General features: G+C 48.6%; 1 protein-coding gene across 3 annotated transcripts; it reads right to left on the bottom strand.

Annotated features, from left to right (window-relative positions):
* Positions 1-4,272: 4,272 nt before the first annotated feature.
* Positions 4,273-6,931, bottom strand: HEY1 (hes related family bHLH transcription factor with YRPW motif 1). Of its 3 annotated transcripts, none has more exons than XM_028111935.2 (5): positions 6,843-6,931; positions 6,512-6,587; positions 6,290-6,385; positions 5,924-6,005; positions 4,273-5,013 (listed from the first exon to the last, which is right to left on the bottom strand). In XM_028111935.2, the coding sequence occupies exons 1-5, from the start codon at positions 6,929-6,931 to the stop codon at positions 4,430-4,432; spliced, it is 927 nt and encodes a 308-aa protein (XP_027967736.1). In that variant the 3' UTR covers positions 4,273-4,429. The 3 variants fall into 3 exon arrangements, with proteins under 3 accessions (XP_027967736.1, XP_027967729.1, XP_027967745.1); XM_028111928.2 differs by having other exon boundaries at positions 6,302-6,385; XM_028111944.2 differs by lacking the exons at positions 5,924-6,005; positions 6,290-6,385; positions 6,512-6,587; positions 6,843-6,931 and adding an exon at positions 5,453-5,519.
* Between the last annotated feature and the right edge of the window lie 5,285 nt (positions 6,932-12,216).

The raw sequence follows: 12,216 nt of genomic DNA, 5'->3' as shown, positions 1-12,216 counted from the left end.
GCTCAATAAGAGAGGCCTACGTTTCTTTTTCGTTTGCTTCCTTCTCCCCTCTCCCCGCCCCCGCCGGCCCCACTGCAGAACACTAAAGCATCTGAGTGAAAAGCCCTGCAGTTCATCAAGATGAAGGAAGGCATCATGTTTCAAGTTGAGGTTCAAAACGGCTTGCTGAGACTTTGCTGAGACTTCTCACTTCCTGAAATCAGATGGCGCCCTTTAGGACTTCGGTGTGCTGAGTCATGGCAAGCCACACACTCACTCTTTCATTTAAGGCCACCAGACTGAGAACCCATCTTCCTCCTTGGTAGAAAGGGAACACAAGGACCTGCCATGTGCCCCTTCAGAAGTGGTTCCTGTGAAGTGACCAGACTTAGAACAAGAAGCATGATTTTACCTTCTCTCTCCTTGAGGAAATTTGACAACTCAGAAGTAAAGAAGAAAAACTCTGCCTCTTATCTCTGCATGATACCCTTTAGAGGAAACCACCTTCAGCTGCCTAAGTACTGCATTGTTTATGTTAGGTGGGTGTTTATCCATTAAGCATATTCATAGGCCAGGCATGACAAAGATACTAGAAAATTCTAGCCCTCAGAGAGCCATTCTGATTAGAGCCCTAGAAGGTGAGGCCCAGTCTAACCTGCCCAGTCTTGCAGACAGGCTTTGGTGAGTTAGTTTACCAACCCATATAAATTGGCCTGTTTCACAAAAAAATCGAAAATTGGACATGTTCTCAAAAACTTGAAAGATCTGGCAACACTGGACCAAAATTCCAGTGTAGAAACCACTGGTGTGGCCCTTCAGACAGACTTTCAGATAGAAGATGCCGGAAACACATGTTCCCTGGGTTGGCACCCACCAGCCTGCTGCCCTTGCATCCTTCCCCACTAGTGCTTGTCCCTGTGTGTATGTGCCCAGGACCCCCATCTAGTCCAACCACTTTATCTGACAGATGAGGAAAGCGGGGTCCAGAGAATTTTACCTTTTAAATGTAAAGGTCGCTCAATTAGGTAAAAGCAGAGCAAGAAGCAGAATTTAAGTCCTCTTTCCAAGACGTCCGCATCCCCCAGAGCTCTGGTTGTAAAAGAAATTGGGCCACATTTGAAGCAGTGTCTCAGATGATACTAGCTCTGAAGTTATTTTAATTATAAATCATCACTGGAAACTAATGAAGGCATCAAAGCTGCAATACTGGTATAGACCAGAAGGGCTGGGGAAAAGTATAACTAGGAGATAGAACATTTCCTGGGGGATTTTAAATACAAGTAATCTATATTTAAAATATCATGATTTTAGTAACAGAACAGGGAGAAAAACTGAATAAAAATTACATCCTAATTTAACTATACTGAATAAATTAGAAATGACACTTCTAGGTTTTTCTTTAAAAGAGTTTTTAATGCAAGAATTCTGCCCATCTCTCGTTTGATGTTATTAATCCATGGTAATACATATAATGAAAATAAGTAATTATTGAGACCTTTAAAGATTCTTTGTGATGAACGATATTATTTTCTTCATAAGGGAATTTTATGAGCCATATAAAAAGTTTTTGTTTACAGGGGTAGAAATATTATGAATGTATGTACTAATGACCCTGATTTTCATTCTTTCTCTTACTGCATCAATTCAGAATCAAAATGAGTTTTCCTACATTCATTTTTCTGCATACCACTGGCTTATCATTGTAATTCCATCCTGTTTCCCAGGAAGATCCCATTCCACCTGCACCATCCCCAGAAACCTGTCACCTTGAAGGGGTTTAAAAAGAAAACCAAAACATTTCTTTGGAAGACTATGTAATCTTGAAAATGACCCCCCCAGGTCCCCTCCAAACAAAAAGAAAAAATTACTAGCCAGATGAGGATACAGGGATCACTGATGTGACGAGTGGATCCTGCCACACATCTCACCCATCCCCAGCACTCTCAGTAGAGCAGGCAACAGTACGGGCTTTACTTCTGACCATATTAGCAACCCTCTAGGTTCCTAGGTACGAGGAAGAGAATCTAAGGCAGTCTGAGCACAATGCTGTTCAATAATGCTTTGATGCCATTTGAAATCACGGTCGCTAAAATTAAACTGACACTTGGCAGAAATTACCATGACACTTTCCATCACAGCATTATGACAGGCAGGAAGTGTCTGCACGGAACAGGCGGTGCTCAGAACGGAGCCGTGCATCCCGGGAGGGACCAACATGGGAGGCTGCATAGAGAAAGTCTTGAGTGGGAGCTAAAGTTTGAGACCCACAATCCCAAAAATGCTGCAGCTTCCATTCCCTTCGGAGAGACCCAGAAGTTGCTGCTCAAGTTCAAAGTCCGAACTTCTCTCTGCCTTCCTGTCGGTTTTTAATCAGAGCAGTGAGGAGGAGCTCAGTGGTCGGGCAACGAAAAGGCAGGCTCTATTTTGTCATCTGCCAGAGCGGGTTTTCTCCCTCTCCTCCCCACCAACCTCAGGATCAAGGCAAACTTTGTCCAAGCCAGAAGACAGCACTCCTTAACTGGCAGGACTGCTTTCCAGGCAATGGGAAGGCACCGCTCTCCCCCCTGGGGCCCACATTACTGCCTCTGTTCTGGCAGCGTTTTGTTCTAACCTAAAGCATATGTCAGCTTCCTCACTGCACAGCTCAGGAGTCAACTGCAACTAAAGGGTTAAGCAAATTCCTTGAAACAAGACAAGGAAAGCCTCCTGGAGCTGTGCAGGTGCAGAATTACAGCCTGCCACTGCTCATCATGCCCGATTCCCAAGCCCCTGCACAGGGTTTCAGAGATAGCAATGCTTGGCTTTTCTTGTTTTGCAGTTAAAAAAAGAAAGAGAGAAAATGAAATAAATTTTCTGTTCTCTCAGCACAAGAACTATGCACATAGTAGATGCTCTCAGAAAAAAAAAAAATTTTTTGTTGAGTGGTCAACATGGTTTTAAAAGATTTCATCAGAGTTTTTTCCCACCCTGTATGTCCCAGTGTGACTTGAGGCTTCCTAGCCCCCACATGACTGGCTCAGGGCAGATGGCCTAACGGAACAGTCAAAGGGCTGTGTCTCCTGGTGGGAGTCAGGCCAAAACCCTGCTCCGTAATGCAGTCACCTTCTTCAACAGCAAAGTCACACCGTTTAGAATTCCAAAAATAATGAAGTCATTCAACATAAGAAAACTGGTGGCCAGGCAAAATGAAAATGAGAGAAAATTTCTCTCTTCTGAGCCAATAAAGGGAAAGGCCAAGGCTTGTAAGACATATACAGCAGAACAGTTTGTTCTTCCTTTTTTATTTAGTCACAACACATCAATACAACAGAGGCCAAACCCAGTTCAGTGGAGGTTGTTTACATTACACCTGCTAAAAGAATAAACCTGTAAAATGATGCTTTTCTAGCCTGAACCAAATTAAACCAAAAGAAGGCCGCAAAGCCCTTTTGAATATCTCAATAACCACATTTCCATGCACCGAAAAGGAAAACACAACATAAAAATATCCAGTTAAAAGAAAACCTAGCAGTTCCGGGGAAGAAGTAGGCTATGCATTTAACAGGTTCCACTGGACTGTTCCATTGACTGCTTGCACCCCGAGATCACTTATCCGTGTCAACACTTGTGAATTTGAGATCTGAGACTGCAACTTCACTGCATTGCTTGGGGCCAGTAAATGCAGGCATATTCTATGCAATTACCTTCTGTCTCCTCCCCACCAACTCCAAATGGGGATCTGGCCTACAAGTGGCTCTCTCCTACCTAAGCCAGAACTGACAAATCCTGGCAGATGACAGCAGTTGGTCATATGGACTCAGAGCTCCTGATGGTTTATACACTCACCTGACTGCTGCAGGAGGAAGAGAATTAACTCATTTTCTTTCTTGGATAAAGCTGATCATCTGATTTGTCAACGCTTTGTTCAGAAATATAAAATTCAACATAGATCCTCCCCCACCCCCCGCAAAAGAATATTATTTATACAACACCTTACTTGTCAAAATATTAACAAATAGCATCATGTTAACATTGAACTTAGTGGTTTGGAAAATTAATTCTAAAAACAGACTTCAACTATACAAAAAGAAAAACAGACCAAAATACTAAATGTTAAAATTCCCCAAACTTTGAGGCAAAAATGGAATCATTCTTAAGAGAGGTTTACAAAGTAATGAGGCATAAACAAACCTATTACCAAGTGTTGGTTTATACTCACTATTTCAGTTTAATGTTTGGAACAAAATTTAACAACTAGTTTTTTAAAACTGCTAATACATGACATGATAAAAAAATATTAAAAAAAAGAAAAAGTAAACCAACAAACCTTTAGTCTTTCAACAAAATTTATCTGAAAGTGTACCTTTTTCCTTTTTACTTTTACTGACGACTTTATGGTGATGTTGGCAACAGCCCAGCTCAGCTGGGATTGTTAAGTGTTCCCTTCCCTCAATTCTACAGCATCAGTTCTTTAAAAAGCTCCAATCTCCGTCCCCCAAGGTCTATAGGGCTTGCCAAGGTTTGCTGCCTGCGTGGGTGCCGAAGGGCTCAGTGCATTGGGAGAGAGTAAGTGAAAGGAGCCAAAGGAAAAGGGGAAGGCCGACAGGGAAGCCACTGAGGAGAGCAGCGGCGGCGAGAGTTTGGAGGCGGAGGTGACCACAGGGAGCACCGGTCCGAGGCCGCCGCTAGGGGGCGCCCGCAAAGCGGGCGCCTCCGGGTGTGCCGAAGCCAACCTGCCCTGGTGGTGTGGTTCCGTGGGCGAGGCCGTGGTGCCAGTGTTCCCGTGGCCGTTCTGGGGCAGCAGCAGGGAGTGCGCGACGTGCGGGTGATGTCCGAAGGGGCTCCCCCAGGGAATGTGTCCAAGGCCTGCATGGGCGCCACTGGCCGCTTCCCGCTGGGAGGCGTAGTTGTTAAGATGTGAGACCAGTCGAACTCGAAGGGGGTCAGAGGCATCTAGTCCTTCAATGATGCTCAGATAACGGGCAACTTCTGCCAGGCACTCCCGAAACCCCAAACTCCGATAGTCCATAGCAAGGGCGTGTGCGTCAAAATAGCCTGAGGGAAAGAACAAAAGAAAAACCTCAAGGCTTTGCTCATTTCCCCGCATGTCTTCAATACCAAAGGCAGCCCTTCCTAGCAGAGAAATACCTACAACCTTAAAAACGGCACACACGGGTTCTTATGAAGGTCCAAATACTCTGGAGTCGACCAAAGTCTTTGCGTTAATCAACAGGAGAACTATGTCTTTGCTAATGCAAGTTCAAAGCCCAATTAGAAGCTGCTGAGCAGAAAGTGGAATTATACCCTACCAGCAGATGAAACTATGTTCATTCCTTTAATGTTTTCCCCCAACAACAACAAAAAATACATCAAGGACAGAGAAACCACAGAGCAGTGAAATTCATTAGACACACAGATGTAAGTTATCATCATGGAGTTCTTCGGCACTTGGTCCTGAGTAAAGTATTTTCCGGCTGGAGACAGACACACAGACCTGGTCTCCTATCTTCTGTTAGGGTTTCTCTAATTAACCACAACAGGTTTCTTTCCTCAAGAGTCATGCAGGAGCTTTTTTTTTTTTTTTAAGGCTGTCAATAAAATTATGACCATATACTTCAAAAAAAATGAGTCTTTTTCTCAAGATGTCAATAAACAAATGTGGTGAGAGCTACCTGATTTTAATCAGGACTGTCACAACTTTAGGGCACCTCACACATAAAAGGTATCCTCCAAGAGAAGGTGCATTAGCTTGCTCTGAAGAGGACTGGGGTGATGAATTCACTGGAGAAAATCCTCTGTGCATTTGAAAGTGCCCTGACAGGCAACTGTACATGCCACACCATTCTCTCCCCACCCCCAAAGCACACAGCAAAAAATAAGGCAGCAACTGCACCAAAGCTGGCCTGCTGCAACTGCTCATTCTACCCAGAACACACAGGGCTGCCAGGAGACTAGTGAGATGTACCTTTCCCTCCTGCAGTGTGCAGCATTTTCAGGTGATCCACGGTCATCTGCAAGATTTCGGCTTTTTCTAGCTTAGCAGATCCCTAGAGAAGAACATGGCAAAAAAAATAACTAAAAATAAAAAAATGATTTGGCACCAAGTGCCTTTGGGGAACAACTTAAAATAGCTATGCATGTATATGCTCTGCAAATCATAAACGTACAAACTAAAGCAAAATGGGCTGTTTTCGCAAAATATGTTGGAATCTGTTTATGATTCATCTCTGGCGCAAGCAATATGGTTATTTTTCGAGACACAGATGAAGTTCAGATTAATAAGGGGAAGGATTCCGAAGGTGTGGACAGCTACGCTGAGAGCTCTACCCACTTTCTCCATTACCTGTTTCTCAAAAGCACTGGGTACCAGCCGCCTCAGCTCAGACAAACTGTTATTAATCCGGTCCCGTCGGCGCTTCTCAATGATCTGTAGAAAGCCGACAAAACAAAGGAGGATATTTCCATCAAGACTGTAAATTTCTAAATGAAGCAAGGTAGTTCTTTCCATTAATTAATAACAAAACAAAACAAGAAGCACTGGAAAGAGACTCACGCCTCTTCGTCGTTTCCTGGCCAAAATCTGTGAAGATGTAGTTGGGGACATGGAACCTAGAGCCGAACTCAAGTTTCTGAATGAGGGGGGAAAAACAAGAATCGCTGTTAAGCGAGGGGATGTGATACGAGGGATCTCCCCCACGTCCTCCCCGCACTCAGACTGTTTTGGCAACTTGGGTTTGGAAGCGCTGGGGGGTCCCTCACGCCGGACGGTGGCCGGACCAAGATGCGCAGAGGTCAGTAGAGGGCATCGACGTGCCCCGGGCCCTCGCCCGCTGTCACCGCGGCCAGCCTCCTGCCCGGGTTCCGCGCTGCCGCGGCCAACTCACCCATTCTCATCCGCACTCTCCTTTTCCACTTCGATGGTCTCGTCCAGCTCGCTATCCGAGGAGCTGTACTCGGGGTGGGCTCGCTTCATGCTGGCGGCGCGGGGGCTCCGGGGGAGGGTCGGCGCGGCGGGCAGGGAGGAGTTAACAGCAGCGGCGCCTCTCCGCGCTCGGGGGCTCGCGTTCCGCACACACACTGATCCGGCTCACGCTCTGCCTCCGGTTAAAATTCAACCATCCCTTTCCCACGCTGCGCCCCTACTCAGGTCCCGGGGGAGGGCAGGAGGGGTGGAGGAGGAGGGTGAGGGGGCGGAGAGGCGGGGCGGTGGCTCCTGGGCAACAGCCTCCCCTCCGCCAACCCGGCTTCTCGCTCCGTTGATTGGCAGCCGCTCCAGGGAGGGACCAGAGCGAGGCTCTGGGCGAGGGCGAACCCCGCCCCCGCCCTCCACGCCGGCCCCTGCCCGGCGGCGGTGCGTCGGCTCCGCGGGGGCTCCGCTGGGTCTCCGCTGGTGGGGGGGATGGAGGGGGAAGAGGAGGCGCGGGCGGCTGTGGCCCGGCGGCGGGCAGGCGGGGGAGGCCGGGCCGGGACACAAGCCCGCCGCCGGCCGCGGCCCCGCCCCGCCCCGCGCGCCCCGATTGGCCTGGCCGCACGCCAGGGCCGCGCCTGCAGCGCCGCCGGTGAGCCGCACGCGCCGCGGGCCGTGGGAAAGTGCCGGCGCCACGGCCGCCAGCCAATCCGGGCGGCCGGCGGCGGCGACGGCGGCCGCGCTGGCGGCGGCGGCGGCGGCGGCGCTGGGCGTCCGCATGAATGGAGAAGAATGGGCAGACGGGGGAGCGGGGCCGCGCGAGGGCGCGCCGGCGGGGGCTGGGCGGCTGCGGGCCGGGCCCCCCGTGTGAACCTGTAATCGGAGCCCGGGCGCCGGGCGGCCCCGGAAACCGCCGCCCTGAGCTGCGGTAAATCTCGGCTGCGGGGCCACCCGTACCCGGCGGCGGGAGGCGCGCGCCGCTGGCGGAGCCGGCCCCGGTGCACCTGGCCGGGTGGCGCGCCTGCCGTCCCGCGGGGGCCGCAGAAGGCCGGGAGAGCAGAGCCCGTGCGCCGCCACAGTGGCCACGAGCAAGACGTGGTTTCTGGGGATGTCCTTTTTCGTTTTGGGGGGACCGTGTCCCCACATGCAGCCAGTCTCACTTCTGCAGCGCTTCCCAGCCTCCAGAGTGGAATGAGTACCCTGTGCATCTAATTTCCGGGCAAATGGAACGCTTGTTTTCTCGGCTGACTAGGTGGAAAAAAAAAAAAAGACCCCTGGGGATATCCATTATGGGTTTTTTTGTTTTGTTTTGTTTTGTTTTTTGTTTCCAGGCTTTGGCGGCCAGATCTTCTCAGCGGGCGACAGGGTGGCGGGGCTGGGCATTTGCGTCTGAGGCCGCCCTCACTGCGGGAATGCACGTCTCTGACCCTTGCACGCGCGCATATACACACACACACACACACACACACACACAGCACATCTCCGGCTTGGGTTCTTGGCGTGTACTGAGAGCTCTATGAAGTTACCAAAGTCCTCCAGAAGATACTGGGGGGAAAATTGTGTATCTCTGGCCTGATGCCCTATTGGAGGATTTGTAGAAGCAGCCGGATGGGTGTTTTGAATTTGGAAATCCAGGGTTCTCTAACCCTTACAAAGGAGCAGAGCGATTGGTATTCCTCTCAGGTCCATTCTTTGGCTGCTGACCTTGCAGTCCTGTCAGTGAGGGAGCACTTGATAGATACTGAGGGTAAGAAATATTTTCTCACTTTTACAAATAGCCTCTCCGTTTCTGTCCCTCCTTAATTCGTGATCCCAATGCCATCTTAACACATTTTAGGCGCCACACCCTCTTAATGGCCTGAGCCTAATATGTGTGTTCGATTTTAACCCCTCACCTCCACATACATATTATTCCACCTCCTGACTCCCACTGAACTCTTACTTCACCTTCACCTCCAGCCCCTCAGCCCTTCCTTCTGGCCTCTTCTGCTTCCCTTTCTAGGCTGGGTCCCTCCATCATGCCCTGTTGGATTTTTTTCTTGCTGGCACACCAAACGCCCTTGCTGCCTTATATCCCCCTGCATGCCACTTGCCAGTTGTCCACCCAAGACCAATCCCATTATCTGCTTACTCTGCCCCTATACTCACAGGTAACAGCTCTTTGGGGGTTGCCAGAGGTGCAGCCTCCCAAGCTCCTTTCCAACCTCCACAGTCTTCAGTCAGTCATATCGCTCACTGCCACCTGCCTCTTCCCCCACCCCCGGAATGGTCCCCAGGCATAGGAAACCCTCCACCACTCCCCTCTGCCTTCCAGAAGTCCCTCTGACATTCAGTTTCTTTCCCCAACGTGACAGGCCACCTACCCCAGAAATTAGTGTGTCCACTACCCCTCTGTGATTCCGTGGTCCCCAGACTCTGGAATCTACAGTGAGTGAGCCTTTCCTGCTTTGGCCCATTCTTGCTGCCTTGCAGGGGCATGGGCAGGCTGCCGATAAGGCCTGAGAATGTTGTGGTGATCCAAGAGTGGTATGGCCCCCACCCTCCTGGAACTCCATCCTCGGAGTGTGTGGGGGGGGCGTTAGATAATGCATAGGTGAAATTGCTGTAGATATGCTAATGTTTGGAAGCACCTTTTGCTAAGGAAAAACAAGGGGTTGAAGATACTTCATGAGGTCTGGAAAGGACTTTTCTGAGCTTGGGAAGGCACTTAAGAACTAGGCAGTTCTGTTAGAGCCACAAAAGAAAGGGCTGAGGCCCTGCCATGGGTAGAGAGTTGGACTGAGAGTATGAGGCCCGGTTTTCCATCACTTGCAGAGTAGAGGGGATTTATCCCAGGAGGCCTGGAGTAAAGAACTACTGTAAACTTCTTAGCAGTCCCCAGAGAGCAAGACACACCCTGCAAAAGTGACCTCCTCTCCAGCCGTAGTGGGGATGCATAGACCTGGCCCCTCAGGAGAGGGCCTTTTCCCAACATTGGTGGGGAAGGAGTGTTTTTCATAATCCACCCGTCCTGTGATACCAGCCTTTTCAGATTTGCACACAGGCCCATTTCCCTGCCTGTCTGTGGAACCCGGGTTTATTTATCCACTCATATCCAGCGGGTTACCTTTCTCTGTGTTCTCTTGCAGAAGGGATGCTGCAGATGCCCTGGAAGAGATAGACACTCCATATTTCGGAATTCACTCACAGGGCCAGGCCAGGGTGGGGCCTTCCCACAGTGAGACCTCCAGAGGGAAAGAGCCCATCCTCAAACTCAGTTCCAGCATTTCTGTATGAAAGAAGATTAAGGGTGGCCAACTGGCTGGAAAGGACAAAAACAGTGGCTGGGTAGGGGACTGCCCAGGAAAAAGCCCTGAGTCTTCAATTGTCCATTCCTCAGAGGTTTGGCCACTGTCAGGGTCCCCACCTGGGTGTCCTGGATGAGGCCCTTTCTCTGTCAGTTTGGTAGTGAGTGCAGGCGATCATGACTGTAAATGCTAGAAATGGTATGCAGGAAGGCCAGAGACTATACCAGTGCCCCCCAAAAAGAGAGGGGCTGCCTCACTCTGGTCTTTTAGGCAAGTTGCTTTATCCAGTCTGAAGCAAAACACCTTTGTTAAAACCACTTTTAGGTGAAGTCAGCCTGTGTTTGAGGCATCTGAGTCTTGCTTGTTTATGTAGTCACTTGACACACATGTATAAAGCCCCTACTATGTGCTGGACAGTGGGCCAGGCCTGGAGCAATGAGCAGAAAAGCCACAGTCTTGATCAAGCTGCTCACAAGAGTGTGTGGTAAAGATGCAGTCAGATCAGCCTTGGCTGCACAACAGCGGGCAAGTTACTCAACCTCTTTAAACCCTGATTCTCATATCTGTAAAATGGGGATATTAATAACGATTTTCCAATGCCACAGATTACATAAGATCAGTTCTATCAAGTGTTTTAATGGTGCTGGGCCAAGAGGAAGCACTTAATAAACAGCAGCTGTCATTATGAGCTATTAATATATCTGATTTACCAATGAGTAAACTAAGCACTGGGTTACCCCTCAGTTTTCTTCTGATAACTGTTTCACATCTAATGAGGTTGAAAGGAGGAAAAAAATAATTCTCTGGTAATTGGATATATTAAAAACAGTCTCTAGAAAGTAATATCCTTTAGAGATGACAAGAAAGAACCAGTGCTTTTTGCTAAGAGCACTAGATTATTTTGAGTAGAGCTTAAAAATAAGCATCTACTATTCATTATTAGTGAAAATTGTGCTTTTTGAGTTTCTTATTAAGGAACATCCCCTGAGCATGCAATGCTATAAATTTGTGTATAAATAAGTTGCATGGTTACGAAGTTCAGAGATGGCTCCTTTAGGAGAACACCCCAAATCAGAACCCGCAAGACAGAGTCACCCAAAACTGTGATACCAAAATTTTGACCGAATGCCAGTTTCCCTCTGTGCCTCATGCTTGCTGCTTTCTGTGGATGCTGCCTCAAGCGCCAGATTACCTTGCGGCCTGTCATGCCACGCAAAAGTGCATTTCCACTATCAACTCCCCTAATTGAGGTCAGATGTAAGATGCCTTGGTGCTCGCCCTGGGGGAATTGCTTAATTGGAAAGCCAGCAGACAGCGGTGTGGTGCTCCCGGAGGAGGGGAGCATTCCAAGCTGCCTGCTGGGTTTGAGGGACCCTTTCCTAGCTGCGCCCTTGAGCCCAAGGCCATACCTCTCTCCTCCCAGCCTGCTTCCTCATCTAGAAATAAAAATAATCCCTCAGCTTTTGCTTTTTTTTTTTTTGAAAGGGAAAATGAGACAAAGCATTTTGTTAAATACTGCACACATGTTATGTCTTATTGCTTGAGTTATGATGATGATGGTGGTGGTGGTCATAACACGGGCTGCTCATCCTGAGCTTTGTTGGGCCACCTAAGAGGATGCTTCTGTAAGTCTTCTTGCTCCTGCCAGAGAATTCCTTCAGGATGAGCCACTCTGTGTTTCAAAAGCGGAGGCAGTGGGGGGGGGGGGGGGTAATTTAAAATGCTAAAGTGAATTTCACAGACCATTAATCTCTCAAGACTCTGTAAATAAAAGACCGTTAATCTCTCAAGACTCTGTTTTCAAATACATTTGGGAAGTTCTTGGAGATCTCAGGAGATCAAAAATGGGTCTGAGAAGTCCTTAGTAAGGAATCCTCATTGGCATGTGTCTAACTCAGCAACTCAGCACTTCCCAAACTTTTGACCCATAAGAAAATTAAGCATAAGTGAAAAGCAACTTAATAAAAAGTATTGTTGAGTTCTGGTAATATAAATTCTGCTTTGAAAGTTCTTTGCTAACTAATCTGTGAGACCAGTTCCTTCAAGAAATTTATACTTTTTTGT

The sequence above is a fragment of the Eumetopias jubatus genome, unplaced genomic scaffold (genome assembly GCF_037043125.1).
Source record: "Eumetopias jubatus isolate StellerSeaLion01/CBP00866 unplaced genomic scaffold, mEumJub1_p1.0 scaffold_4, whole genome shotgun sequence".
In the NCBI taxonomy this organism is placed as follows: domain Eukaryota; kingdom Metazoa; phylum Chordata; class Mammalia; order Carnivora; family Otariidae; genus Eumetopias; species Eumetopias jubatus.
This window is presented reverse-complemented; position numbering and strand designations above follow the sequence as displayed.

Coding starts and splice junctions, on each gene's coding strand:
- HEY1 (XM_028111935.2), bottom strand. CDS start 6,931: ATGAAGCGAGCCCACCCCGAGTACAGCTCCTCGGATAGCGAGCTGGAC. Junction 6,588..6,842: donor GAGAGTGCGGATGAGAATGG/GTGAGTTGGCCG, acceptor CCCCTCATTCAG/AAACTTGAGTTCGGCTCTAG. Junction 6,006..6,289: donor AGAAACAGGTAATGGAGAAA/GTGGGTAGAGCT, acceptor GTTCTTCTCTAG/GGATCTGCTAAGCTAGAAAA.